Source organism: Bos grunniens, chromosome 5 (genome assembly GCF_055505025.1).
Source record: "Bos grunniens cultivar Pamir isolate PY7600 chromosome 5, Bosgru_T2T1.0, whole genome shotgun sequence".
In the NCBI taxonomy this organism is placed as follows: Eukaryota; Metazoa; Chordata; class Mammalia; order Artiodactyla; family Bovidae; genus Bos; species Bos grunniens.
In genome coordinates, this window is record NC_141169.1 from 28141311 (window position 1) to 28159310 (window position 18000).

General features: G+C 43.4%; 1 protein-coding gene across 1 annotated transcript; it reads left to right on the forward strand.

Moving 5' to 3' along the window:
- The first annotated feature begins 10526 nt into the window (after positions 1 to 10526).
- LOC147371546 (keratin, type II cytoskeletal 6A-like) lies at positions 10527 to 16072 on the forward strand. Its single transcript, XM_086403830.1, has 9 exons — positions 10527 to 11134; positions 12029 to 12243; positions 12585 to 12645; positions 12786 to 12881; positions 13276 to 13440; positions 13887 to 14012; positions 14835 to 15055; positions 15273 to 15307; positions 15419 to 16072. The coding sequence occupies exons 1-9, from the start codon at positions 10595 to 10597 to the stop codon at positions 15673 to 15675; spliced, it is 1716 nt and encodes a 571-aa protein (XP_086259956.1). The 5' UTR covers positions 10527 to 10594; the 3' UTR covers positions 15676 to 16072.
- Positions 16073 to 18000: the final 1928 nt, after the last annotated feature.

The window sequence follows — 18000 nt, forward strand, 5'->3', positions numbered from 1 at the left end:
CATAGGTTTGTTGTAGGATAGAGCAAATAAGTTAATATGTCATTCAGAGCTAAGCTTTTCAAAGTTAGAAAATAAATACAGTTATAAAATCATCCTGTTTTCTTCTATTAAAACTTGAAATATAGCTACAAACTTCTGATTTAAGTATTTTCTAATAAGTTTTTACATATTTCAACCTCTGTCTTTTGAAAAAGACTTCAAATCTAGAAGAACCCAGTAATGAAGAGCGTGCATAGCATGAAAATTCTAGCTTATAAATATCACTTCCCAGTAAAGACACCAGAACTACTCACAGAAATGGCTAATTCCATATCTCTTTCGAGATAAGTATAAGATAACCTTGAGACAATTGTTCCTGTCAACAAAGAAGCTTTCGGAGTCTAATGGGGCCCTGTCAAAAAGATGCAGGAGCCAATCTGAAGAACTTAAGAGGCCTAAAATGGGTTTCTAATTTGGTTTCTGCACCAAAAGGATTAATGCCTGCAGTGGATTGAAACATATAAAATGTTTTTTCAACTGTGAGTTTATAATTATATAAAACCAAAATAATAAGCAAAACTTCCTTGACTGCATTTGGAAATTACTGTGGTCTCAAATCAGTAGTATAGAAAGTTCAAAAGTACAAGCAAGAAGCACTTATTCTGCCTTTCTTGTCTGAATAATATACATACTAGGTTATCTAAAAAATGAACACTAAAGATTCCATCTTTATAGATGACTCCCAGTTGATAAATGCAGAAGAGGGATATTAAATTCAAAATTGCGAATTTGCAATGTCTAAAGAAATAGTCAATGTGGGAATTGACCAATGAATGTTAAAACATTAGATGACAGATTTACTCGGCACTATTTAATGAAGGGATAAGGCTGGAACTACAGCTAAACTACAGATCAGTCTCAACATCACTAAACTGGACAGCTAGTATTATGTGCCTCACAATTTCATGCAATATAAAGCACACAGGACCAGCTGGGACATAATTTTTCCTGAAACAATGGAATAAATCTAATTTGCCCATAGAACTAGTACACAGGAAAAACTGGGGTTAGAAGTTATGTGACACCAACAGGCAACAATGAACCAAATCCAGAGTGTAGATATTCTAGAGAAAAAAAACAATTTGTCCACAGACGCTGCTGCTGCTGCTAAGTGGCTTCAGTCGTGTCCGACTCTGTGCAACCCCATAGACGGCAGCCCATCAGGCTCCACCATCCCTGGGATTCTCCAGGCAAGAACACTGGAGTGGGTTGCCATTTCCTTCTCCAATGTGTGAAAGTCAAAAGTGAAAGTGAAGTCGCTCAGTCATGTCCGACTCTTAGCGACCCCATGGACTGCAGCCTTCCAGGCTTCTACATCCATGGGATTTTCCAGGCAAGAGTACTGGAGTGGGGTGCCATTGCCTTGGCATTTGAAAGGGATCTATTACAGTATGAAAGAATCTTCAGATCAGATCAGTCGCTCAGTCATGTCCGACTCTTTGCGACCCCATGAATCGCAGCACCCCAGGCCTCCCTGTCCATCACCAACTCCCGGAGTTCACTCAGACTCACATCCATCGAGTCAGTGATGCCATCCAGCCATCTCATCCTCTGGCGTCCCCTTCTCCTCCTGCCCCCAATCCCTCCCTGCCTCAGAGTCTTTTCCAATGAGTCAACTCTTCACATGAGGTGGCCAAAGTACTGGAATTTCAGCTTTAGCATCATTCCTTCCAAAGAAATCCCAGGGCTGATCTCCTTCAGAATTGACTGGTTGGATCTCCTTGCAGTCCAAGGGACTCTCAAGAGTCTTCTCCAACACCACAGTTCAAAAGCATCAATTCTTCGGCACTCAGCCTTCTTCACAGTCCAACTCTCACATCCATACATGACCATAGGCAAAACCATAGCCTTGACTAGACGAACCTTTGTTGGCAAAGTAATATCTCTGCTTTTGAATATGCTATCTAGGTTGGTCATAACTTTCCTTCCAAGGAGTAAGCGTCTTTTAATTTCATGGCTGCAGTCACCATCTGCAGTGATTTTGGAGCCCAGAAAAATAAATTCTGACACTGTTTCCACTGTTTCCCCATCTAATTCCCATGAAGTGATGGGACCAGATGCCATGATCTTCGTTTTCTGAATGTTGAGCTTTAAGCCAACTTTTTCACTCTCCTCTTTTACTTTCATCAAGAGGCTTTTTAGTTCCTCTTCACTTTCTGCCATAAGGGTGGTGTCATCTGTATATCTGAGGTTATTGATATTTCTCCCTGCAATCTTGATTCCAGCTTGTGTTTCTTCCAGTCCAGTGTTTCTCATGATGTACTCTGCATATAAGTTAAATAAACAGGGTGACAATATACAGCCTTGACGAAATAGCTGTGAAAAGAAGAGAAGCGAAAAGCAAAGGAGAAAAGGAAAGATATAAGCATCTGAATGCAGAGTTCCAAAGAATAGCAAGAAGAGATAAGAAAACCTTCTTTAGCAATCAATGCAAAGAAATAGAGGAAAACAACAGAATGGGAAAGACTAGAGATCTCTTCAAGAAAATCAGAGATACCAAAGGAACACTTCATGCAAAGATGGGCTCGATAAAGGACAGAAATGGTATGGACCTAAAAGAAGCAGAAGATATTAAGAAGAGGTGGCAAGAATACACAGAAGAACTGTACAAAAAAGATCTTCATGACCCAGATAATCATGATGGTGTGATCACTGACCTAGAGCCAGACATCCTGGAATGTGAAGTCAAGTGGGCCTTAGGAAGCATCACTATGAACAAAGCTAGTGGAGGTGATAGAATTCCAGTTGAGCTATTCCAAATCCTGAAAGATGATGCTGTGAAAGTGCTGCACTCAATATGCCAGCAAATTTGGAAAACTCAGCAGTGGCCACAGGACTGGAAAAGGTCAGTTTTCATTCCAATCCCAAAGAAAGGCAATGCCAAAGAATGCTCAAACTACCGCACAGTTGCACTCATCTCACACGCTAGTAAAGTAATGCTCAAAATTCTCCAAGCCAGGCTTCAGCAATATGTGAACCATGAACTTCCTGATGTTCAAGCTGGTTTTAGAAAGGGCAGAGGAACCAGAGAACATCCGCTGGATCATGGAAAAAGCAAGAGAGTTCCAGAAAAACATCTATTTCTGCTTTTTTGACTATGCCAAAGCCTTTGACTGTGTGGATCACAATAAACTGTGGAAAATTCTGAAAGAGATGGGAATACCAGACCACCTGATCTGCCTCTTGAGAAATTTGTATGCAGGTCAGGAAGCAACAGTTAGAACTGGACGTGGAACAAAAGACTGGTTCCAAATAGGAAAAGGAGTACGTCAAGGCTGTATATTGTCACCCTGTTTATTTAACTTATATGCAGAGTACATCATGAAAAAGAATCTTAAGAGACCCAAGAATCTAGTTAGGATGTTGGCACCAAAAGGAAACAATGAACCAAATCAAGTGTAGACATACTAGAGAAAAAAACAATTTTTCTACAAATCAGTGGTGTTAAAAAGGGATCTATTACAGTATGAAAGAATCTTAAGAGACCCAAGAATCTAGTTAGGATGTTGCTTCTAGTAAACCAGCATAAAAAGACATCTTGAAATAATCAGAGAAGTGTGGACATAAATGGACATTCAGTTTCATTATGAAGCAACTGTTGCTATTGATATAAAACTGTTATATAGTTAGATTAAAAAGTCATTCTTACTTAGGCATGTATGCAAATATTAAGTGAAGTGACTTAATGTCTTAATTTTCTTGAAGATACATCAACAAAAAAGTAGAAAATTTCAATAGGAGAAGTGGGGGAATTAGATGAGATAATACCAAGAAACATGAATCAGTATTTAATCTGGGAGATTGGTGCATGGCTGTTTACATACTAGTCTCTCTCATTGTATCCACTGGACTTCCAATGATACAAATTTTGATTAAGTAGTAAAGGAGGTTGTTTCACTGAGAAGAACACTAATATATTTGGGAATGAAATTTCTGATGATGGTAAGTAAATCTGATGTATTATACACAACTTTCAGGTGACCCCAACAGGCTCAGAAAGGTGAGGGCCCTGAGCACAATGATGTCTTCATTGAACCCAATAGTTTCCATGTAGTGCAAGAAAGGAACAGTAATATTTCTAGCAGCAATTATTGCTTAATATTTTAAATGCTATGTGTTTTAAATATAAATATAAGAATGAGAGACTTCTGAACATAGCCAAATGGAGGAAACATTTCCTCCTTAGAAATTGCCTTAAACCAAACAGGGAGAACAAGAATCATAAAAGTAATCTCCACCCTCAACCACCAAAAGGAAAACATCTTACATTCCTTCAATTAGAAAAAAAAAAAGAAAGAAAGAACAGAAATCTGTTCCCACAAAAACAGAGAAATAAATCACAGATGTTGGGAAACTCAGACAGAAGATGCCCTCAATGCACATCTCAGAAAATCCAGTGAAGAATACTCTCAAAAACAGACAAATCAAAAGTAAACAATGTGGGAAACACAGAAGAACAGTACACAAAGCTAGCTCTGAGGTCTCCTGTTGGCAGGCACCTCTGACTCATGCAACTCCTACTGCGAGAATGTGAAGAACACGTCCTCAGGTGCATATCCAAGAATCGAAGAATCAGTCTTTGCAACAATCAGAAGTGGATTTGTGGGCTATAGGCAGGGCCTATTTGCCCTGAAGTTTCAAGACACAGGGAAGGCAGGGTTGAGTAGGGAATCAGAGGCAATGCCTATTGGCAGCTTGTCATTGGAGAAGCAAAGAAAACTGAGACTCAACTGTGGGCCACTCTGAAGACATCTTCCTTGGCTTGGATGAATTAAAATTAAAAGAACTATTTACACAACCTGTGTCCTACTGAGAATTCCTGTTATTCTGGTTGTGGCATCTCCTCCCAGAAGACTGTCTGTAAAGGCAAGTCCAGAAGGATCTCAAATCATTCAGAGATGAGCCCTTGTTAGGAAGGAACCATTCCAAGTCCCACGAAGAACACTTTACATGAAAGCAAACAAATACATAAGCAAACAAAAAACACAAGGAAAAGGAAAAGCAAGAGGCACTTAAAAGCATTCAACAGAAAAAAGTCAGAATAAAGGATTTCCTAAAAGGGAGTGAAATAAACACCAAGATTAAATAAGAAAGCCAAGGGGCAATAGAGTGAGAAATAAATGATTAAATATTGGCAGGTAGAGCTCTGATAAACAGCAGAGAAAAAAAGATAAAGCCACAGAAGAAATGAACGCCAAACTGAAACAACACAGGACCTTGCTGATGCACAACAACGGACCACAGGTTAAAGGCGAAGAAAACAACCCGTAGGAAATAGCGCTTGAGACTGCCAATGAGAGCTGAGAAAAAACAGAGATATGGGAGAAAAAGTACGTACACTATAAGCGTAATTGCAAAAGAGAATATATATGTGTTTCATATATACATATCAGTTCAGTTGCTCAGTCGTGTCTGACTCTTTGCGACCCCATGAATCGCAGCACACCAGGCCTCCCTGTCCATTACCAACTCCCGGAGTTCATTCAAACTCATGTCCATCAAGTCGGAGATGTCATCCAGCCATCTTATTCTCTGTCATCCCGTTCTCTTCCTGCCCCCAATCCCTCCCAGCATCAGGGTCTTTTCCAATGAGTCAACTCTTCGCATGAGGTGGCCAAAGTATTGGAGTTTCAGCTTCAGCATCAGTCCTTCCAATGAACACCCAGGGCTGATCCCCTTCAGAATGGACTGGTTGGATCTCCTTGCAGTCCAAGGGACTCTCAAGAGTCTTCTCCAACACCACAGTTCAAAAGCATCAATTCTTCGGCACTCAGCCTTCTTCACAGTCCAACTCTCACATCCATACATGACCACATATGGAAAAACCATAGCCTTGACTAGACGGACCTTTGTTGGCAAAGTAATATCTCTGCTTTTCAATATGCTATCTAGGTTGGTCATAACTTTCCTTCCAAAGAGTAAGCGTCTTTTAGTTTCATGGCTGCAATCACTATATGCAGTGATTTTGGAGCCCAGAAAAATAAAGTCTGACACTGTTCCCCATCTATTTGCCATGAAGTGATGGGACCAGATGCCATGATCTTAGTTTTCTGAATGTTGAGCTTTAAGCCAACTTTTCCACTCTCCTCTTTCACCTTCATCAAGAGGCTTTTTAGTTCCTCTTCCCTTTCTGCCATAAGGGTGGTGTCATCTGCATATCTGAGGTTATTGATATTTCTCCCAGAAATCTTGATTCCAGCTTGTATTTCTTCCAGCCCAGCATTTCTCATGATGTACTCTGCATATAAGTTAAATAAGCAGGGTGACAATATACAGCCTTGACGTGCTCCTATTCCTATTTGGAACCAGTCTGTTGTTCCATGTCCAGTTTGAACTGTTGCTTCTTGACCTGCATACAGATTTCTCAAGAGGCAGATCAGGTGGTCTGGTATTCCCATCTCTTTCAGAATTTTCCTCAGTTTATTGTGACCCACACAGTCAAAGGCTTTGGCATAGTCAATAAAGCAGAAATAGATGTTTTTCTGGAACTCTCTTGCTTTTTCCATGATCCAGCGAATGTTGGCAATTTGATCTCTGGTTCCTCTGCCTTTTCTAAAACCAGCTTGAACATCTGGAAGTTCGCGGTTCACATACTGCTGAAGCCTGGCTTGGAGAATTTTGAGCATTACTTTACTAGCGTGTGAGATGAGTGCAACTGTGTAGTAGTTTGAGCAGTCTTTGGCATTGCCTTTCTTTGGGACTGGAATGAAAGCTGACCTTTTCCAGTCCTGTGGCCACTGCTGAGTTTTCCAAATTTGCTGGCATATTGAGTGCAGCACTTTCACAGCATCATCTTTCAGGATTTGGAATAGCTCAACTGGAATTCTATCACCTCCACTAGCTTTGTTCGTAGCGATGCTTTCCAAGGCCAACTTAACTTCACATTCAAGGATGTCTGGCTCTAGGTGAGTGATCACACCATCGTGATTATCTGGGTCATGAAGATCTTTTTTGAACAGTTCTTCTGTGTATTCTTGCCACCTCTTCTTACTATCTTCTGCTTCTGTTAGATCCATACCATTCCTGCCCTTTGTTGAGCCCATCTTTGCATGAAATGTTCCCTTGGGATCTCTAATGTTCTTGACGAGATCTCTAGTCTTTCCCATTCTGCTGTTTTCCTCTATTTCTTTGCACTGATCGCTGAGGAAGGCTTTCTTATCTCACCTTGCTGTTCTTTGGAACTCTGCATTCAGATGCTTATATCTTTCCTTTTCTCCTTTGCTTTTCGCTTCTCTTCTTTTCACAGCTATTTGTAAGGCCTCCTCAGACAGCCATTTTGTGTTTTTGCATTTCTTTTCCATGGGGATGGTCTTGATTCCTATCTCTTGTACAATGTCATGAACCTCCATCCATAGTTCATCAGGCACTCTGTCTATCAGATCTAGTCCCTTAAATCTATTTCTCACTTCCACTGTATAATCATAAAGGATTTGATTTAGGTCAAACCTGAATGGTCTAGTGGTTTTCCCCACTTTCTTCAATTTAAGTCTGAATTTGGCATTAAGGAGTTCATGATCTGAGCCACAGTCAGCTCCCGGTCTTGTTTTTGCTGACTGTATAGAGTTTCTCCATCTTGGCTGCAAAGAATGTAATCAATCTGATTTTGGTGTTGACCATCTGGTGATGTCCATGTGTAGAGTCTTCTCTTGTGTTGTTGGAAGAGGGTGTTTGCTATGACCAGTGCGTTCTCTTGGCAAAACTCTATTAGTCTTTGCCCTGCTTCATTCCGTATTCCAAGGCCAAATTTGCCTGTTACTCCAGGTGTTTCTTGACTTCCTACTTTTGCATTCCAGTCCCCTGTAACGAAAAGGACATCTTTTTTGGGTGTTAGTTCTAAAAGGTCTTGTAGGTCTTCATAGAACCGTTCAAGTTCAGTTTCTTCAGCATTGCTGGTCAGGGCATAGACTTGGGTTACCGTGATATTGAATGGTTTGCCTTGGAAATGAACAGAGATCATTCTGTCGTGTTTGAGATTGCATCCAAGTACTGCATTTCAGACTCTTTTGTTGACCATAATGGCTACTCCATTTCTTCTAAGGGATTCCTGCCCACTATATCTACATAGTAGATATAATGGTCATCTGAGTTAAATTCACCCATTCCAGTCCATTTTAGTTCGCTGATTCCTAGAATGTCAACATTCACTCTTGCCATCTCCTGTTTGACCACTTCCAGTTTGTTTTGATTCATGGACCTGACATTCCAGGTTCCTATGCAATACTGCTCTTTACAGCATTGGACCTTGCTTCTATCACCAGTCCCATCCACAACTGGGTATTGTTTTTGCTTTGGCTCCATCCCTTCGTTCTTTCTGGAGTTATTTCTCTACTGATCTCCAGTAGCATATTGGGCACCTAGCGACCCGGGGAGTTCCCCTTTCAGTATCCTATCATTGCCTTTTCATACTGTTCTTGGGGTTCTCAAGGCAAGAATACTGAAGTGGTTTGCCATTCCCTTCTCCGGTGGACCACATTCTGTCAGACCTCTCCACCATGACCTGCCCGTCTTGGGTGGCCCCACGGGCATGGCTTAGTTTCATTGAGTTAGACAAGGCTGTGGTCCATGTGATCAGATTGGCTAGTTTTCTGTGATTATGGTTTCAGTGTGTCTGCTGTCTGATGCCCTCTTGTAACACCTACCGTCTTACTTGGGTTTTTCTTACCTTGGACATGGGATATCTCTTCACGGCTGCTCCAGCAAAGCACAGCCACTGCTCCTTACCTTGGAGGAGGGTTATCGCCTCACGGCCGCCCCTCCTGACCTTGAACGTGGAGTAGCTTCTCTCAGCCCTCCTTTGCATGCGCAGCCGCAGCCCCTGACCTCGGACGTGGGGTAGCTCCTCTCGGCCACTCCTGTGCCAATGCAGCCTGGCACTCTCGGTCGCCACCCTTGACCTTGGTAGCTCCTCTTGGCTGCACTTCTGTGCGGTCCATCACAGCCGGCAATGTATATATGTATGTATATATTCAAAATATATTCTCACATGCATCACACGTGCTGTGCTAAGTCGCTTCAGTCGTGTCCCGCAGTTTGCGACCCCAGTGACTGTAGCCCCTCAGGCTCCTCTGTCCCTGGAATTCTCTAGGCAAGAATACTGGAGTGAGTTGCCAAGCCCTTCTCCAGGGAATCTTCCAGACCCAGAGTTCGTACTAGCGTCTCCAGCAGCTCCTGCATTGCAATCAGATTCTTTACCACTGAGCCACTGGAAAGCCGTATGCATCACACATGCCCCAGGAAAAGCATAGAAACATTCAAATGAGGTCACTACAAGGATACGCAGGGAAGTAGCCAACACTGCATGGTCTTCCTATACAGGACTGGGGAATGGCCTTCAGCACATAGTTTTTTCCTCAGCCATGTATTACTTATTAAATATTTTAAATAAATAACTAGATGTTTAATATCAATATTCTGCATATAAATAGGCATTCTATGACATTTTTATATGTAATGTTTAAAGTGATAGCTTATTAAACTTCTACTTTGAATTGTCACTTCACAGGATACACGAAGGACACAAGACCACCTAAAACAAGATGACATGATTATGCAGGTTAAACACTCCAAGACTGGACAACTGCAGAAAATAAATACCCTGTTTTTTCTTTCTCACAAATAAACTGCAAGTGGAAAGGTGGAGGCAGATTTAATGACCTGCAATATTATAAAGACATATAACCCAAACACAAAATGAATGGAATTTACTAGGATCCTGATTTGGGAAAACAAAAAATAAAATACAAATAATACACAGATGTATTTCAAGGTTGAATAGATACTCCTTGATGTTAATGAACATCTAGTATTTAAGGATATATAAATGGTGGTTAGTAATTTTAGAGAGCAATTCATTTAAATTTAAATATTGAATTGTATTCTAAAGATACAACAAGATATCTGGAAATTGCTTTCCAATATATTAAGGTTAATGAGGAATTGTATGGTAGCATAGAAGAAATAAGGCTGACCATGAGATAATAATTTTTATAAAATCCGCTAATAGATATTCAGAGACTCATTTACATTGCAGTTCTATGCTCCTATCTGTGGGAAATTTTTAGGGAGCAAAAAAGTCATATTTAACTTCTGTAATTAATGACAAATACTAAATTATAGGAAAAGCAATAGGTATTTTGCTTTCTGGGATCGCTGGCTAGTGAGTGAAACACCATGGGAGAAGAACTCTACATTTCACAACGAGCATTACATGGAGAACCTTTGTGTGAGTTGCTGACTAACTCCCAGCTCAGTAAGTTGAGACTAGTCTTACTATACTCAGAGCTGTCAAAGCTGGAAGGCAGGAGAAATTTTCCCTGACTAAAGGAAACCAAATATGCAATCTTCACATTTTACAACTTTTCTAATAAACCAGATGTGATCTCACTCTTTGTAAAGCCTGGCCCTTCCCAACCTGCAGGCTCACCTTCCAGGACTGAGCCCAGCCCATTTTCTCCATATATAAGCTGCTGCTGGGAAGCTCCTCTTACAGACCTGCTCCTCTCAGCTCTGCACTGCACCCCTCGCTCCTTCCTCAGTCTCTGCTTCTTCAGGAACCATGTCTTGCAAATCCACAGTGAAGACCCAAAGCATCAGCCGCAGGGGCTTCAGTGCTGGCTCAGCCAGAGTCCCTGGGGTGTGCCGCTCTGGCTTCAGCAGCGTGTCCCTGTCCCGCTCCAGGGGCAGTGGCGGCCTCGCTGGAGTGTGTGGAGGAGCTGGCTTTGGCAGCCGCAGCCTCTATGGCCTGGGGGGCTCCAAGAGGATCTCCATCGCAGGGGGCAGCTGTGTCATTGGTGGTGGCTATGGCGGCAGAATTGGAGTTGGCTATGGCTTCGGGGGTGGAGCCGGGAGTGGATTTGGTTTTGGTGCTGGGGCTGGTAGTGGCTTTGGGCTCGGTGGTGGAGCTGGCTTCGGAGGTGGCTTCGGTGGTCCTGGCTTCCCTGTGTGCCCCCCTGGAGGCATCCAAGAGGTCACCGTCAACCAGAGTCTCCTGACTCCCCTCAACCTGCAAATCGACCCCACCATCCAGCGGGTGAGGACTGAGGAGCGGGAGCAGATCAAGACCCTCAACAACAAGTTTGCCTCCTTCATCGACAAGGTGAGCTGGGAGCATCTGCCCTAGTGGGGATTGCAGAGTGCCCAAGAGAGCCAACTAAGACACCTGTTCTACCGGAGGGGAGACTCGGGGGAGAGGAGGGTGGGACTCAGGCGAGCTCTCCAGTGGGATACAGGACAGGCTACATGTGGACCCCAAGTAGAAGGTGATGGAAATCATTTATAACTACTCATCCCTCACATGGCCCCATTCCTGCCAAGGAAATAGTCACAGTTCTTGACAATCCTGAAGGAAAGAACAGAAAATAAGAGAATGCAATGAGATGGCTTGATCTTCTGGATGGTCTAAGAAAGTTAAAAGGGTATTGCAGTGGAAACTGCATTTGAGTCATAGATGGATGCTGGATGGAGGAAAGAAAGCAAAAAACAAAAGGGAATTTGAGGGGAAACAACTCAAGTATATATCCATAGGAATACTCACCTGTAGAACCAGAAAATGAGCCATAAGGGACTTTGTATCAGCCGGATTCATGCACTATATGGGAAACAAGATTAAATTCAATCATTATAGAATTGGAATCTAATCATTAGATTATAAACATCTGATATCCCTTTAACTGAGGCATGTGCTTTGTAAAAGCTCTGTGCAATAGGAGAAAAATGCTATGATAAAATACATTTGTGCTTGTTCTTGTCACGAGGAAGACAGGAAGGGTTGAAAGTCACTGACTGACAGTCTCCATAAGTGAGAGGGAGGGAACATCTGACAGCTCCCTGGGGAAACTTGGCCATGAGATCTGTGTGGTGTGAAGCTAAAGAGTCAGGGGAGCAGAACTGTCAGCCTCTGTACAGGCTCTGGAGCAGCCCAGCACCACCAGACCACCAGATCGGCCTGGGGACTTGTCAACTCACAGATAACCATCTTGTTTCCCTGCAGGTCCGATTCCTGGAGCAGCAGAACAAGGTCCTGGACACCAAGTGGACCTTGCTGCAGGAGCAGGGCACCAGGACTGTGAGGCAGAACCTGGAGCCTTTGTTCGAGCAGTACATCAACAACCTCAGGAGACAGCTGGATAGTATCCTTGGGGAGAGAGGCCGCCTGGACTCGGAGCTCAGGGGGATGCAGGACACGGTGGAGGACTTCAAGAACAAGTGAGTGACAGGAGAGAAAACACCTTAGATTCCTGAAGCCCACACTTCAGTCTGTTAGATGACCAGGTCCAAATGAGGGCATGATTCTTAATAAAACATGTCAGTAGACATGACATTACAGTTGTTACTAAACACAAACCCTGAAGAACAAAAGGGCCATAAAAGTTGAATGGGAAGAGTAATGGAGTAAAGAAATTAGAAACCACAAATTACAACCTTCAGGCTTATTGACAGAAGTCTCATTTGTATATATCCATTCTGGGAAGCGGAGATCCCAGGCTGCTTTTTCTTGTATCATCTTCACCCCTGACTCAATTGGATTTCATTCCTTTTAATTCCAGATACGAAGATGAAATCAACAAACGCACAGCAGCAGAGAATGAGTTTGTGAAGTTGAAGAAGGTGAGATTGAGGCAGATCAGGGGTTCATGGCCCTTTCCTGAAGGAGAGGATTCTGAGAAAAGAATCACTGAGGAGACTAAAACAGGAGCAGACTGTGTAGGGGGGCTCATCTGATCCCAGGCTGTTTGCTTCTTCCACAGGATGTGGATATTGCCTACATGAACAAGGTTGAACTACAAGCCAAAGTAGACGCTCTCACAGATGAGATCAACTTCCTAAGAACCTTCTATGATGCTGTAAGTATCTCTCCACATTCTGTTGTATTGCCTTTAAAAAGATTTGTGAGGAGTGGAATATCTCTGGTCTGCTGCTGCTGCTGCTAAGTCGCTTCAGTCGTGTCCGACTCTGTGCGACCCCATAGACGGCAGCCCACCAGGCTCCCCCATCCCTGGGATTCTCCAGGCAAGAACACTGGAGTGGGTTGCCATTTCCTTCTCCAGTGCATGAAAGTGAGAAGTGAAAGTGAAGTCGTTCAGTCATGTCTGACTCCTAGCGACCCCATGGACTGCAGCCCACCAGGCTCCTCTGTCCATGGGATTCTCTAGGCCAGAGTACTGGAGTGGGTTACCTTTGCCTAGGTACCTCTAAACATCATGACCAAAGATGATCGGATGATCTCTTGTTCTGCAGGAACTGGCTCAGATGCAAACCCACATCTCAGACACTTCTGTGGTCCTCTCCATGGACAACAACCGCAACCTGGACCTGGACAGCATCATCGCTGAAGTCAAAGCCCAATATGAGGAGATTGCTCAGAGGAGCCGGGCTGAGGCTGAGTCCTGGTACCAGTCCAAGGTGAGTGGTGAGGCGGCAGCTGATGAAGAATCCCTGTGCCTCCTCTGTGAACATCAATGAGGCTGTAGACTTCAGTGAGGAACCTACAACTAAGAAGTGGGGGACCTCTCAAGGTAGACCTTTTGGGTAATTATGCCCAAGTCTCATAGGTCAAAGAACCCAAGTTAAGATGAAAGCTAATGTAGATCAAGGTGAGTGACCTTTGTTTTAGCTTTATTTCAATGTTGACTCTCAGCAAGAGTACAGAACATTGCTTGTCCTGAAGAGAACCAGTCAGTCAGTGGTCTTACCAAGAATGATGTGTGATTAGTGAAGAGCATCAATGACCTAGTAACACTAGTTTTCTTTAAATGTCTTATGGAAAACCATTAGATTCTATTTTGAAAACCTTGATTAGTGTCCTGTGAAGCCCATGGACAGCCGCCTTGTCTCCCTCTGGTTCACAGTATGAGGAGCTGCGGGTGACGGCGGGCAGACACGGGGATGACCTGCGCAACACCAAGCAGGAGATCTCTGAGATCAACCGCGTGATCCAGAGGCTGAGATCTGAGATTGACCACGTCAAGAAGCAGGTACAGTGGGGACCATGGAAGAGAAAAGCATTCTTTCCTTCCTAGACCATCAGGTATCATCAACCATCATGTGGGAAATTTCTGGGAACTGAGGGAAAAGCAGGGAGAGAAGGCCATGTATTTCCTCTCTGGGAGAGTTTCCCTAGGTTAGAGAGATGGAGCCCAACTCAAGAGCAGGAAACAAACTCAAGATAGGCCGAATCTCTACTGATCACTGGGACAAAGGTACAGTCTACAGGCATTGAAATGAGATTTCACAAGGGGAGTGATTGAGTTGATAATTCAAGATGCAAGTTGACAAAGAAGAGTTTAGGACAGAAAGTGTGGAGAAGAATGCTGCATATATGCTCAGATTCATTATAAAAAGAATCTGAGAAAAGACACAGGAAAAATGAGGGTTGTCCAAAACTGTGAAGAGGAAGGAAGGCAAAGTCTTGACAGCTTAAGATGAAATCATCTCCTTACTGAGGATGTTTGTGGCTTTCTATAAGTTAATGTACATCCATATGAACTTACCGAAACTGTCAACATTCAACACAAGTCAGTGGGTCCATTTCTTCCTTTGTTCCCTGGTCTTTGGTCTGCTATGGTATTGTCTAGCCCCATCATCATTTGGGTGGTTAACACAGAAGGGACTAGAATTTCTTAAGGTGCTCCTAAAATAGTTAAGGTTTGCAGCACCGAGAAAAACTGGACAAAACAAATCAAACCTCCATTTCCACGAGATCTGGGCTCTAGAGCTCTTCCTCACAGGGAAAGTAGAACTATGTTTCCTCTCCCCTGGAGTCCAGATTCAGGTTCCTCTGCCCTCCTGTCCTCTAGTGTGCCAGCCTGCAATCCGCCATCGCCGATGCCGAGCAGCGTGGGGAGCTGGCCCTCAAGGATGCCAGGAGCAAGCTGGCTGACCTGGAGGACGCCCTGCAGAAGGCCAAGCAGGACATGGCCCGGCTGCTGAAGGAGTACCAGGAGCTCATGAATGTCAAGCTGGCCCTGGACGTGGAGATTGCCACCTACAGAAAGCTGCTGGAAGGCGAGGAGTGCAGGTGAGTAACTCACACAGCCTCCACAATCATCTGGCTCCATCTCCAAGAAGTCCTGCCAATGAGCCCAAGTGGAAGGCGCTCTAGTGGTGGTCATAGTGCTACTCCCAGGAGAGCACTGAGAAGGCAGGGTCCAGGGGACTCTCCTCACACGGAGGTTTCCCATGCGGGGCCAGCTGTGGCTCTGGGTCTCATTGTGGCTGTGTCTTCTCTCTCCTAGGCTGAGTGGGGAAGGCGTTGGACAAGTCAACATCTGTAAGTACCTTCACCTGCCCCCATCCCTTGCCCCTGTGTCCCTCTGACTGGACTCTGTGTGGCAGAGTGAGCTCATCATCTTGTCCTGACCTTGTCCCTTTGCCTCCACAGCTGTGGTGCAGTCCACTGTCTCTGGTGGCTATGGTGGTGCTGGTGGCTATGGTGGTGCCAGCGGTCTCGGCAGTGGCTTAGGCGTGAGTGGAGGAAGTGGCTACTCCTACAGCAGCGGTCACAGCCTTGGAGGTGGCTTCAGTTCTGGCAGTGGCAGAGCCATAGGGTGTGGCTTCGGCTCCTCTGGGGGCAGCAGTTCCACCATCAAATACACCACCACCACCTCCTCCTCCAGCAGGAAGGGCTACAAGCACTGAAGTCCTGTCATGGGCTCAAGCTCCCACAATGTCTCAGGCTCCCTCTCCAGTTTCACCACCCTCTCCTCTAGTTGCTTCCTATCTTCTACTCTTCATCTCTTACTTTAATTTAGAACTGAAGTTATTGAGTGCCTTCATCTCCCTCTGCCAACACCTGCTCTACCTGAGCTTCCACTGTTCACCATCGGAAATTAACTATTTGGTCCTAGTCCAGACAGGGAATCCTCCTTGCTTTCCACTGGCCCAGGAAGTCCCGTCTCAGAGGTGTTGTGATCCTCCATTTCAGTGATTGTGAAAGCAGAAGTGACTGGTTCTTTGATGTACAGGGTCTGTATCTCCGTGTTGCTTCCTCTGCTCTTTGCTCACTTGTATTGCTAAATAAAGCTGATTTATCATATAATGTGTGGTTTCACATAGCTTTTCTTTGTCGCCAATGGATCTTGAGGTTTTCATCTGATAAATGCCTTCCCAGGAGTGAAGCATACTCCCAGTCCCCGTTGTGCTTCACTCTCCTCCTTTAGAGAACTTCAACAGACAGCAATTTAACATCCTGATGCCAGGAGTCCTCCGAGAACAGCTTGGCATGTGGAATGGGAGGGATCTGGGTCCATCACAGTAAAGTCTGGTTTTACTGCTCAGATTAGGTCTCAGCAGTTTAGTTTCTCTGACTTGTCTCTATGATTCTACCTCCTTCTGCCACAGTAGTTATCCATATTCCTCAGAGAATCATATTACAGTCTAATTAGATCAGAAGAACACTGACCAGAGTGTAAGATGTCTGATTTATATTTTAAATTGCCTTATGACCATAAGCCTGACAACATGTATCAGGTGTAATTTAAAAGTATATACTTCTGAACTGAAAGTATGCTTTTAGCAATGTATCCTGAGGAAACAGTACATACGCAAGGACTTGTACTTCTGGGATATGAATCCCAATAAAGTTTCACCTGGGAAATAATGGAAACATTGGTTAATTTCCAGGATCTACAGACTCAGAAACAAAATGCAGGTGCTGATTTTTTTAAGTATGGAGACAAAATAGGAATGGGAAGGCCTTTTTCCTCACCCCAAAAGCCTCTCAGAGAGACTCAAAGAGGTCGAGTCTTTGCCACTCCAAAGACATGGCCTTGCATTCTCTCTCAGCTGTGTCTTGGCTTCCTTTGACTTTCTGAATGGGTAAGGAAATTCTCATGATACAGTGCAAGGTTGGTCTGAGAGTCAGGCAATGTTCCTGAGATTTAGTAATTGTTTCCAGTCTGTTTTGTCTGCAGCCCTAATCTCAGATGATGTCTCTGGAGAATCCACCTAATACCATGCAAGTTCTCTTCTGAAGAATCGAGGAGATATGTCTGATTCCACAAATGGGGAGGAGTGTAAGCAAAGGCGATTCTGGAGCATCTTTCAGTGGCAAAAAGTGAAGAAATAGTCACAGAAGACACTGAAAGAGCTATTAGTAGACAAACTGAAACTTCTTGAGCCATACATAAATAGATAAATAAATAATATTTGGATTAAAGCCCAATTATGAAATAATTATTCACGATATCTACATCGAGAAAACAGACTGGCAGGGTTCCTCAAAACTTTCTAAGTCATGAAGACAAGGAAAATCTGAAAACTCTGTTAAGCCAGGAAGGGTCTAAGGAGACACAATGACTAAATGAAACATAGTTATTATGGAAAACGTTAAGGCAAGGGGTTCAAGTATCATCTGTATTTTTTACTAATTTTCATATAAAATTATAAAACAAACAAGGTAAAGAAAGAGACAGAGTCACAAAGAAACAGAAAGACAGTTGGAGGGACAGAGATACAGAGAAATCATTGAATGGCTAATGATAAAACAATAATATTGACAATCTCATGTTGGTTTTAACTCCAGTAAACTGTATTTTTTTAATCTGTGCACTTCCTAAATGTTTTGATGTTGAACCTTGTTATTGCAAAAGAGAAAGTGTGTTCCCCATGATGTCCTCACTGTATGACATCTGAAATTAAATGTGGTTACTATTTTGGTAGTAAGGAAGAAAAGGATCAATCTCTTGATTAACGTGCATGAGATTAAAGCTTTCAGATTGATTTCTTTTGCTCTTTGAGGGCTGAATAGGAAGAAACATTTTTTCTGTTGAAACAGTAAAGTCTTGCTTTTGAAGTAAGGAAGGACTTGGCAGTACCAAAGGTTGTTAGATACTAGATTTGACTCCTAAGGAGGCTAGTCAATTGCTTCCTCCAGTACGGGGTCAAGGTACCTGGAAAATACAGAAAAGACATCTTTTTCATAACAATCTCAAATAGAAGAACTTTTCCTACTTAGAAGCTATA

Coding starts and splice junctions, on each gene's coding strand:
- LOC147371546 (XM_086403830.1), top strand. CDS start 10,595: ATGTCTTGCAAATCCACAGTGAAGACCCAAAGCATCAGCCGCAGGGGC. Junction 12,646..12,785: donor AGTTTGTGAAGTTGAAGAAG/GTGAGATTGAGG, acceptor CTTCTTCCACAG/GATGTGGATATTGCCTACAT. Junction 13,441..13,886: donor AGTCCTGGTACCAGTCCAAG/GTGAGTGGTGAG, acceptor TCTGGTTCACAG/TATGAGGAGCTGCGGGTGAC.